This window comes from Eumetopias jubatus, unplaced genomic scaffold (genome assembly GCF_037043125.1).
Source record: "Eumetopias jubatus isolate StellerSeaLion01/CBP00866 unplaced genomic scaffold, mEumJub1_p1.0 scaffold_4, whole genome shotgun sequence".
In the NCBI taxonomy this organism is placed as follows: Eukaryota; Metazoa; Chordata; class Mammalia; order Carnivora; family Otariidae; genus Eumetopias; species Eumetopias jubatus.
Window position 1 is genome coordinate 172108582 of NW_028274810.1, and position 12737 is coordinate 172121318.

The 12737-nt window shown below is 35.0% G+C and overlaps 1 protein-coding gene across 4 annotated transcripts in view; it reads right to left on the reverse strand.

Annotated features, from left to right (window-relative positions):
• Positions 1-12737, reverse strand: part of CSPP1 (centrosome and spindle pole associated protein 1) — a 166693-nt gene that overhangs the window by 85073 nt on the left and 68883 nt on the right. For all 4 annotated transcript variants that reach the window (XM_028113319.2, XM_028113310.2, XM_028113297.2 and 1 more), the window contains 5 exons: positions 6360-6453; positions 5027-5084; positions 3128-3336; positions 676-797; positions 243-321 (listed from right to left, as the gene is read on the reverse strand). In XM_028113319.2, coding sequence (XP_027969120.1) covers positions 243-321; positions 676-797; positions 3128-3336; positions 5027-5084; positions 6360-6453 — 562 coding nt within the window. The remainder of the gene's footprint in view (positions 1-242; positions 322-675; positions 798-3127; positions 3337-5026; positions 5085-6359; positions 6454-12737) is intronic.

A 12737-nucleotide genomic window follows, 5' to 3' on the forward strand; every position in this document is an offset into this window, starting at 1 on the left:
ATGCTTGTTTGTATTCTTATTTCTCAATAATATACATGCATGACTTTTCTAATGTGAAAGTGAGGTTACTCTTAATTTTTTAAACGTACTTTCTATGAAACATTGACTTAAAAGCAATACTTTGAACATACTAGTTATGCAATAATTGACAGTTAAGTTCTATCTGTCTGAAGGGAAAAAATAATACAGGTTCTATGGAAGACAAATTAATTTTGAAAGAAATTATTATTTTAATAACTTACATAATAGGCTGTGCTGGCTTGTGGGTGACAGGAGCACTAACATAAGCTGTAGGCTGTACACCCATCATTCCTGAACCATCTTAAAAGAAAACAAACACATTTATTTCAGAGTACCCATTTATTGACACTTTATTCCTAAAGAAAAAGTCACATGCTGAATGTTACCTAAGGGAAAAATTTCATACTTCCTTCTCAGGAGTTAGCAAAAAACATTGCAAGAAATCACAAAATAGACATTTCTTAAAGCTAAATAAAAAACAAGTAACTATGAAATACAGCTGAGTTTTAAAATAGGACATATTAAGCCAATAAATATGAATATTTGAATTAAGTAAAGCTGTGGTTTCTCAACTTATTTATTTTTGCTTACAAAAAAAAATAATTTTCCTGACTGAACCACTAGGAAAAAATGTTTCGCCTATAGATAACTTACAATAAGCAAGACTGGGATCCAAAGTATTCCTGGCCCCATAAAAATAGTATGCATCATCATAAGGAGTCCGATAGTTAGAAGCTAAAGGTGGTAGTAGGGGAGGAGGAGGCAGAGGTGCAATCCTGTATCAAAAGAAAATTGGAAAAATTTTCTCATATTTCATTGCAATTTTTTAAAATCAAGATATAATTCTTTTGCACAATTTTACTGAACATCTAATTGCTACTTTAGAAAAGGCCACCATCTTGCTTTGATCTCTTATCAAAAATTAGGATTCAAACAGTAAAATGTGCTACCCAATTTCAGAATTTAAGTTACAACACATATAAGACAAAAACTTTGAATAATTAATTTCTTTTTTTTAAATGTTTTTTTTTAAGATTTTATTTATTTATTTGAGAGGGAGAGAATGAGAGATAGAGAGCACGAGAGGGAAGAGGGTCAGAGGGAGAAGCAGACTCCCCGCTGAGCAGGGAGCCCGATGCAGGACTCGATCCCGGGACTCCGGGATCATGACCTGAGCCGAAGGCAGTCGTTTAACCGACTGAGCCACCCAGGCGCCCTTGAATAATTAATTTCTAATTAGTCAGTATATGCCAGTATTGAACAAACATGGTCCCTGTTCCCCACAAATAATACAGAAATAAACAGGCAATTACAGCACAGCATGTTAAGTGAAACAATACAAATAGATACACGGTGCTGTAGAAATATGGAACAGGGACATTTAAATCACAAAGGGGAAAGGAGGAAAGAAGAAGTAAGGCTTTCTAGAAAAGACAATGCTTCAGCCATGTTGCTGGAGTCACACAGAGAAGGATAGTGCAGGAAGAAAAGGCAAAGAGGTATAAATGGGATTATAAATGGCTCCATTTGACTGTGGGGAAAGAGTGTATTTTTTTAACTCTAAAATAATTTATTGTTCTTTCAAAGGAAGTCAACCATAATGTGAAAGAGAGGCCACTTATATATCAACAGTAAAGTCTGGACATAATGTTTCGTCTTTCCTAAAGTTAAAACATTCAAAAACCTCTATTTCAGCACTTCATTGCTGATTAGGAAATACCTCTCTATCTGCACCAAGGCAATATTTTCCAATAGTAAAAATGGAAAAGGCAAATTCCTTTAAATGGCCAGAAAGAGAAAAGGGGGCATCCTAGAATGTCCTCCCTTTTGAGTGTATCTTAACAGGTATCCCTTGTTGAATACTTCAAACTAATTTTGAAAAGCTAAAAAGGCATTCAGGTTCTCTCCTGTCATTAATATTTTTCACACTTACTGGTCACTCAGTGTGTCTACTAACCTTACTATCGTCACTGTATAGATACGTCAACAAAGCAGTTGAGAAACTGCTATGAAAGGGAACTGTCAACATCATTGTATCTTAAATTTGTATAGAGATTTATATAGAATGTGATCTTCACAACAACTCTGTTAAGTGTATGGTAAGGAAAAAAGACTACTATTTCACTTGTACAAATAAGAAAACTGAAAGTTTAATAAAGGTGTAGTATTCCTGAAATGCAGACAGTGGAGCCAACCATTTTAATCCCTAAACCAATGCGGAGACCATCATACCATGCTCTGTAATTTTGATCCCACCTAGTGTTTTGAGTCAGGAAGTCATCAGTTGAAACAAACAAAACACCTAATAAACAGAGTACACACAGTGCTACAATTTGTTAGTGAAAGAAAGTACAGCACAGAAAATATCGATGTTAAAAAAGAAAACCACCTAATTAAACACTTTTATGATTAATACATTAATAGTAAGCAAAAAATAAGCTCAGATCCTACTAAGGGAAGAAAGCGCAGCCCAGAAAAATATCAATGTTAACAAGAGAATTTTCTTCATGTATAGTCTAGTATAACATGATGCCTCTTACCTATAAAAATCAAATCCTTACCCTAATACCTAAGTTATAGATTTTATAATCTCAACACTTTTTATTTCAGGTATGTGAGTTGCATAGCCTGTAGGTAATCGCAGAGAAAGAGTTGAAGGAAACAGAATTTAGTTAAAATAAAGTAATATATACAAAAGAACCACATGAGAAATTTTTTTCTGCTTAAACTGAAAGAAGTAATCAGTGTTTGCCAAGTGGAAATTACAAAATTGAAGAAAATGTATAGTTTTTATATGTTAAAAGTTTTTAATAATAGATATTCCAAAATGTAACCTAAAACTAAATACTAAATGTAGTTAGTTACGCATTCTAAAACTATTACAGCATCTTTAAACAATAAAAGAATGTTATAAGGATTTCCCTTGTTTTTATAAGAGAAAAGACCAACACCACAAACAAATTTCAAGAGAAATTCTTTCATAGAAGCTGTTAATCATACAAAAATCTCCAAAGGACAATTTTAACTGCTTCATCAAATCCTTCTAAACATGAAATATAATGATACTTTACCTAATTCCCAAACACAAAACATTTTAAACAAGCACCTGGGAGGCACCATTTCACCAAGGGTGCAGCTGGGTCCACTGTGCAAATCTTCATTTTGAGACGGGATGGAGTGAACTGATGGGATGGATGGGGCAGATGGGGCAGATAAAGGAGGGAGAGGTGTCTGGAAAGCCACTCTGGGTCTTTCAGGTGGTATCTTCTCTTCAAAATGTCTTGGTGCCACACTAAACTGCTTTAGTCTATCAGGCTAAAATAAAGAAAAAAAATGTTTGTTACATGTAATCATAAATTTAAAGGTAGAAATTTAAAGGTGGAAGGGACCTCAAAAGACTCTCTACCCCAGACTACAAACAAGCACTTTAGTCACAGAATAAAAGAATTTTATAGCTATAAAAGACTTTGAGGATCTAATCCTTATTTTACAAATGGGGTAAATGAGACTCCCTGAAAGTACATAAATCACCTAAGGTCTCACCATTAATAAATAATCAAAAACTAGAGCCAGATATTAATTCCAAATACAAAACTCTATTATACTATAACACTGTGCTAGTTCTCTATCCAACTGCCATTTCTGACATCAAGTATTCTCTAGAATGGTCAGCAAATGTTTTCTGTAAAGAGCCAGATAGTTAATATATCAGGCTTTGCAGAGCATGCAGTTTCTTCAGAACTACTCAACTCAACCACAGAACTAAAGTAGCCCAAAACAATATGTAAATAATAAGTGAGGATATGCTGCAATAGAACTTTATTTACAAAAATAGGCCATAGACTATAGTTTCCTAACCCGTTTTAGAACATCATTTACGAATTCTTTTCTAAAATTTGACATCAAAAGTAAACCCAAAAATAATGGTCTATTATAGTTAATGTTTTTATTTATTTATTCTCATAAAGCAACTTGACACTCTAAAGGCTGTTTCATTCAAATATAAATAAGAATGTCCATCAAATACTAATGTAATTATAAATTAAATGTTTAACATACTACCATATTACATTAAAAAGTTCAAGATTTTAAAAGAAATTTTTGACTGTGAAAACTATTTCAAAGGTATTCACTGATAGAGGAAAATACATTTAGCTTTGGAATTATCCTTTCTTACCCACCATGTTTAATTCCTTAGGAATTATTTCTCAGATTAATCTAATAGTTTTATTCTATGAGCAGTCAAAAAGCACATTAGGAGTGGTATTAGTACAGTATTAAACTTCTTTAAATGGACAACCCAAGGATATATACTCAGCACTGGTAAAAGTGTATTGAAAGTTGCCTATAGTTGAATAATTTTAAGTTGCTCTATTCTTTTTAAGAATGAACTTTTTAATGAAATTAAAGCTTCTCAGTCATCAAAGACAAAAACTTCCCTTAGCAAATAAATTCAACATATCCCACTACAGAAAAAGCATATTTTGAGAAGAGCAATAAATTATTACCTCCTCCTTACTTAACTGCAATGATGTAATTCATTCCACTTAATGAGAATTGCAAAATTAAAAACAAGATTATGTCTCTAGTTTTATAGTAAATAAAAATTACTAAAATGCTTAACCACTAGAACCACTAAAGATTTCAGCTTCTTTAGAAATCATTCTAATATAAGAAGAGTGGTAAGATAAACTCAAGAAAAATATTAACATCTGTTGTAAATTAAACTGAGATAACTTTCTCTTGGATAGTGCATGTGAACAAAGTAGGAAGAACTAATTTAAAACAAACTAAAAAAAATGATGCACCTATGAAAAAGGAAAAATTATCTTACAGGAATAAACAAGTAAGAGTTAGGACTTATGTTTTATGAGAACTGAATTTATTAATACTCAAATTGGTCTACCATTATATTTCCCCCAATACCTTCTAACTCCACCTGCCACCACCACTGAAGCTTATTTAAATGAAAGAGTAAACATTAAAAGATGCCAAAAACACTTACTGATTTCTCAGGGTCTCGTACTCCAGAAGCTGCAACACTGAGTTCCATATCTTTTTCTCTGAACAAAATTAAAACTCTGTGTATTAAACAGTTATAGTAAACACTATCAAAATCATAATCATTACTAAAACAAACTTAAACACAGAGTCCATGTAATAACATCTTCAAGTACAAGTAATTCCTTTCACTGACAAAAAAGCCTTAAATAATTCTAAAAACTAAATTTTTGATTTGGTACAAAGTAAACTAGATTTCACATGTAAATTGACTTACATTAAGTCTTAAAACCAGTGCCTGGAGCACTTCAAAGCCTCAGTAATTCGCACAGAATAAATTACAGAAGTAAAACAAAATCTTTACCTTGTGAAACAAAAATGTTTAGGGTACATGTATGTTTTGTTGGCAAAAGGAAGGGTAAAAAAAATTAAAAATTAATACCATACTTTTTAAGTTTATTTAAACAGAGTTTTTAAGAAAATGATGTTACCAAAAAAATAAAAATGATGTTAAAAATGACTAATATAAGACAATAGATACTGGCTTTCTCTAACATAGAGGAAAAAAGGCAAAACTAAAAGTTAACAGTAGGCCTCAAATTCTCTAGAAACAAGATATCTATTCCTAATTTGTAAACTATAATTACTATTTCACAAGTATTTCTACAAGAAAGATTATAAACACTGAGAGTCGTACATAATATAAATATCTGTGGATTTATCATGATTATTTTTTATATTGCATTTATGGGTGTGCTTATCATTTCACATTGTTGTAAGACAAAATACTTCCATTTCATAATTGTTACTACTTATGAGGTAATACAGTGGGGATGTAGATAACATTAAATGCTACTCTAAATTATTGAAGGTATATAAAAGGCCTGTTAGAGAATACACACAGTCTCATCTGTTACCTACACGACACAATAAATGAACACTCATATAGTATTTGTTTTATTACCCTAGCTGATATACAATGTAGAGGCTGAAATGAAAGTGACTTACAAACACATAATCATCTTAGGAAAAATATCCCCTTATTTTACTATGTAACTGTTATCACCATGTCATTTTACACAAAAGCATTTCTTTAAAGATTTTATTTATTTACTTATTTATTTTAGAGAGAAGGAAAAAGAGCACATGCAAGCAGGAGGGCGGGGGCGGAAGGAGAGAGAACCTCAAAAGGCTTCCGCAGGGCTAACGCATGACCCAAGATCACAACCAGAGCTGAAATCAAGAGTCGCATGCCCAACTGACTGAGCCACCCAGGCACCCTACGCAAATGCATTTTAAGTTCAAAACATCTTTTTTAAATGCAAACCTTTCATTACCGTCTCTTGTTCTTCTGTTGTTCAGCCATTTGTTCCAACAGTTCTAGTCTATATTTCTCTTTCCTTTTCTGAATAAGTTCTCGATCTTCACTTCCTAGAAAGTGGTAAGGAAAAAAATGGTTTTAACTCTTAAGCAACATCTGCAACTGGAAACTCAAATTTTTAAAAATCTCCATTTTTAATTATATCAAAGAGTAATTAAATGCATATGCAGAAAATATAAAAGGTAAAAGTGTATATTACCTCTTCAATTATTTTCATAATTTATGAATATCTTCTATTTGTCAATCACAAGACACATTACACTTTCCCAAACCTCTAAACTTAGTCAAAAACCTTAAATACTCTAGGAGTGTTTGTGTGGCTCAGTCAGTTAAGTGTCTGACTCTTGATTTCAGTTCAGGTCATGACCTCAGGGTCATGGGATCCAGCCCTGCATGGGGCTCCACACTGAGCGTGGAGCCTGCTTGGGATTCCCTCTGCCCCTCCCCACCTCCTGCATGCACACTCGCTCTGTCTCTAAAACAATTTAAAAAAAAAATTCTTTTTAAAAGAGAATACTCTAATAATCCCCATCCCCATTTTTCTAATAATTGGGATAATATCACCACTAATAACTCCTACAAGCCCCTTAAATTTAACAACTGTGTACAAAATGAACATCTCAAAAGCAATTGGGGTTTTCTGTTAACTCAAGCCTCAAAACCTCATATAACTTTAAATGCTCATTATCTTTTATTCACTTCATATGCAGATCCTCTTTCTAGTCTCACCACCTTTAACCTTGAATAGGACCTGTCACATACATTTCACCTGTATTGCAGCAATAACCTCCTAATCAGTCTCCCCATTCCCCCTCTCTGCTCCAATACACCCAGCATACTTAATGTAAGATTAACAGTCTTAAAACACAACACTAATTATCCTTGCACTTCAGTGGTTACTTCAGTGGTTACCCAAAGAACTTCAGTGGTTACCTCAATTCTATAGAAAAAAATATAAACCTCTCACCTGGGTATCATGAGAAAACCAAGTTGTGCAAACATTTTAGATCCACATTAGATCATTATTACTGCCTTTTTTTTTTTAACTTACAGGTAATTTAGTGATTACTGTGTTTTTTTTTTAGACTACAGTTGACAACGTTACATTAGTTCCAGGTGTACAACACTGATTCAACAAGTCTTCACATTATGCTATGCTCACCAGGAGTGTAGCTATCATCTGTAACCATATAATGTTTTTATAGCTTCACTGACTACATTCCTTATACTGTGCCTTTTATTCCCATGACTTATTCATTCCATACCTGAAAGTCTGTATCTCCCACTCCCCTTCATCCATTTTGCCCATCCTCCTGCCCTGCTCCCCTCTGGCAACCATTATATTGTTCTTTATAGATCTGATTCCACATTTTTGTTTATTCATTTGTTTTTTTAGATTCCACATACAAGTGAAATCATACGATAGTCATCTTTCTCTGACTTACTTCACTTAAGCGTTATACCATCTAGGTCCATCCATGTTGTTGCAAATGGCACACTCATCCTTTTTACGGCTGTGTAATATTCCATTATCTGTATATACCACTTCTTCATTATCCATTTGTCAACTGATGGACACTTAAGTTGCTTCCATATCTTGGCTATTGTAAATAATACTGCAGTAAACATAGGGGTATATATATCTTTTTAAATTACTGTTTTCATTTTCTTGGGGTAAATACCCACTAGTGGAATTATTGGATCATATGGTTATTTCTATTTTTAATTTCTTGAGGAATCTCCATACTGTTTTCCACAGTGGCTATACCAATTTGCATTCCCACCAACAGTATCTGATAGCTGTTTTCTCTATATCCTCACTAATACGTTCTTTTCTTTTTTCATTTTAGACATCTGACGAGTATAAGATGATATCTCATTGTAGTTTTGATTTGTATTTCTCTGGTGATTAGTGATATCAAGCATCTTTTCATGTGTCTGTTGGTCATCTGTATGTCTTCTTTGGAAAAAATATTTATTCAGGTCCTCTGCCCATTTTTAATCATTTTTTTTTTTTTGGTGTTGAGTTGTATAGGTCCTTTATATATTGTAGATATTAACCACTTATTGGACATATTATTTGCAAATATCTTCTATTCAGTAGGTTACCTTTTCATTTTGTGGATGGTTTCCTTTGCTGTGCAAAAGGTTTTATTTTGGTGTAGTTCCAATAGTTTATTTTTGCTTTTGTTTTCCTTGCCTTAGGACACATTTCTAGAAAGATGTTGCTACATTTAATGTCAGAGAAATTACTGCTTGTGTTCTCTTCTAGGATTTTTATGGTTTCAGGTCTCACACTCAAGCCTTTAATCCATTTTGAGTTTATTTTTGTGTATGGTGTAAGAAAATGGTCCAGTTCCATTCCTTTACATGTAGCTGTCCAGTTTTCCTAGCACCATTTATTAAAGAGACTGTCTTAAAAAAATAAAAATAAAAAATAAACTGTCTTTTCCCATTGTATGTTCTTGCCTTCTTTGTCATAGATTGACTATATAAGTGTGGGTTTATTTCTGGGCTCTTTATTCTGTTCCATTGATTTCTGTGTCCATTTTCATGCCAGTACCACACTGTTTTGATTACTACAGCTTTGTGGGCCTATCTTGAAATCTGGAATTGTGATACCTCCAGTGTTTTCTTTCTCAAAATTTCTTTGGCTATTCTGGGTCTTTTGTAGTTCACTACCAATTTTAGTATTATTTTTTCTCGTTTTGTAAAAAATTCTATTGATATTTTGCTGGAATTGCACTAAATCTGTAGATTGCTGTGGGTAGTATGGACATTTTAATAACACTAATTCTTCTACTGGTGCCTGGGTGGTTCAGTCAGCTGAGCATCCAACTCTTGGTTTCAGCTCAGGTCATGATCTCAGGGTTGTGAGATCAAGTCCCACATGGGGCTCCACACTCAGCACAGAGTCTGCTTGAAATTCTTTTCCTCTTCCTCTCCTCCCCCTCGGCCCCTCTACATGCCTGCACACTTGTGCATGCTCTCTCTCACTCCCTGCCCATCCCGTGTCTAAAATAAACAAATAAAATCCTTTAAGAAAAATACTAATTCTTTAATTCATGAGCACAGAATATCTTTCCATTTGTTTGTGTCCCCCTCAATTTCTTTCATCAGTGTTATCATTGTCTATCTTAATGACACAAAATAACCTCCTAATCTAGATATGCATCATTTGAACACCACACAATCACTGGATATCAAAAATGCAACTGAACCAGCAATTTCTCTACTACCTTAATTATTAGTCTCCCTACCATCAGTGAACATAGAGCATCTAAGTGTGCCCATTAAGCATAGATGTCAGCAACAGTGAAGCTCTCACAGGAGTAACATGAATCACATTAAGCTTAATAATGTTTTATATCAAAGTAGATTGATCCATTCTGCTTCTGATCATGATGGAGTAATAAACAGAGAATTTAATCTCATACCATAAAAAGAAAATAATAAAAGTAGGCAAAATATGAAATAAGTGTTTTTCAGACACTGGACAACAGGTAGCACAGGACTATAATAACTGAGAGTAGGAAAATTAATGAGGTGAGCCCTTTTAAGCACTGCCACTTGTGCCTGAATGCAATTTCCATTCCATGGGTACAGGGAAGGAGAACCAAACAAAGCCAGGAAACTAAGCAAATCAGATAAAGATCAAAATTCAGGAAGGTTAAAATGTCTGGAAGTTTAGGGCAAAGATTCAAAAGGAAGCATAAAAAGAGCTTCAGGGGCACCTAGGTGGCTCAGTCGGTTAAGCATCTGACTCTTGATCTCTGGGTCATGAGTTCAAGCCCCACGTTTGGCTCCACTCTGGGCATGGAGCCTACTATAAAAAAAAAAAAAAAATCTGTGGCAGGGATCCTTCAGACTTTACTGTGCCCATCTATAAATGGGCAGGATAAAATTCCATTAGGCTGGACAAAAAGCTATGGAGAACACAAACTGAAAAATTCTCGGACATCCTCAAAGTAGAGAGAAATTCCAGCTTCAGTCAGCTGTAGGAGTTCTCAGTGGTCTCCTAGGGTATTCAAGGAAGACACCCCCAGAAAGGTCATTTGATACTAATAAGGCTGGACTGTCCCTATGAAGAAGGCTACTCTAAGATGTCCCCAGCAAAGCTTAAAATAAGAAAAGATTAGTTCTTAAGTATCAGAAAAATGTGACTGTGGTAGGCAAAATTCTAAGATAGACCCCATGTTCCCTGCCTTCTGGTGCTGATTCCCTCTATACACCTCTCCTCTTGGGTACAGGCAGGACCTATGACTTGCTTCCAGCCAAGAGAATATGGCAAAGGTGAAAGGAATTTGCTGATGTGATTAAGGTACCAATTCCAGATCAAAATTCAAGTCTGAATTAATCAAAAGGGAGATTATCTTGGGTGGGCCTGATATAATCAGGCAAAAGCCCTCCCTGAGTTTAAAGATTCTCCCTACTGGCATAATAAAGTTAGCAGCCATGGTAAGGAAGCCCACGTGGCAAAAAACAATGGATGGCCTCTAAGAACTGTGTGCAGTCTCCACCTAACATCCAGTAAGAAACCAGGGCCCTTAGTAATACAGCCATTAGTTATTGAATTCTGCCAATAATGTGAATGGGCTTAGAAGTAGATTCTACCCCAGTCAAGATTCAAATAAAAACAGCCTGATTGAAACCCTGATTAAAACCTTGTGAGACCTGAGCAGAGAAACTACCTACACTCCTGACCCACAGACACTGAGATAATGTGAGATGTTTTGAGTGACAAAAGTTGTGCTCATCCTTGATGCAGCAATAGAAAACGAATACAATGACCAATAACCATCAGAAATGTTAGTCAATAGAAAAAACACACACATGAACAACAGATGATGGAACAAAGATATTAAATTAGCTAGCACAACTATGCCCAAGTATTTAAATAAAAATAGGAACACAGGGGCATCTAGCTGGCTCAGTAGGTAGAGCATGTGATTCTTGATCTTGGGGTCGTTACTTCAAGCCTCATGTTGGGCATGGAGTTCACTTTAAAAAAAAAATCAACTGGATTTAATGAAACTTAAAAATACAGAAGTATATTTTTAAAAGATAGATTTATTTATTTATTTGAGAGAGAGAGGGAGACTCTCAAGCAGGGGGAGGGGGGGTTCAGGGAGAGGAAGAGCGAGAATCCACAAGGAGACTCCCCAGCTAAGCGTGGAGCCTGACACAGGGCTTGATCCCAGCACTCTGAGATCATGACCTGAACCAAAACCAAGAGTTAGCCATTCAACCAACTGAGCCACCCAGGTGCGCCCCCTACCTTTTTTTTAAAGATTTATTTAAAAATATACATATTTTTTAAAAATAGGAACATATTGAGGAAGAAATAGAAGCTGATATTAAAAAAACGGGGAGTTCTGCTTCTACTTAGCAGACAGCTACAAGAGAACATTGCTCAAACCCTACAATGGGGAAAAAGATCATCTATAAAACTGTAACTTTTAAAAAGCCCATCAGAGAGTTGAGGTTATAAGAAACCAGGTAAAGTGAATTCCAAAGGTTATAAAAACCAATCCAAAGAGAGATGGGATAATCCAAATTGTTTTACCTTTCCTAGAGTATGGAGAAGTAGGTGGCTGCCTTAAAAGGAAGTAGGAATAGCTGCAATGTTGTTGAATTCTTAAAGGCTTTCAGTGGGCTAGAGTAATAATGTAGATTCCCCGGAAAACCCAGACACAAGAGGAATTTGCACTCACTTCTCCACCTCCACCAGATGTTTACGATAGAAATTGGAGATAGGACAACATGAGACACAGGGATCATTCTGAGGCCAAATAATACTGCATGCCTTCCAGATCCTTCTTTCATACATAACAATGGCCAAAATCTAGTGGTTGAAGAGCAGAAAACCTGCTGGACCCAGCATTCTGCACTTATATAAGGTGAGGTTCTGTTACTATTAGGGGAAGGGCAGGAAATTCTCACACAAGACCCTCCACAAACGTAAAGGAAGAGTTTGGCTACCACTCTGGGAAGCATCAGGAACACTGAAAGACACTCATTTCTGAGAACCAGATGCACAGGATCAGCTTTGCACCAAAGAAAAAGCAACAGCAATCACTCTGTCAGAGTCAAGCAGGTCCTGCTGAAAACTGAAGAGGTTCAGTCACACTAAGAAAATCACTCCAGCACTCCAGGCCCCACATTAAGAACAAGGTAGTCAGATAATTTAAAACTTATTTCTAAACAAGTGGTAGAAGAAGAGTTGAAAATCATTAAATATGCACAAGACATGAACATCACTACCAACCAACTGCTCTACTTGACATTTATAAACCACTATACTCAACAACCATACAATACACATTCTTTCAAT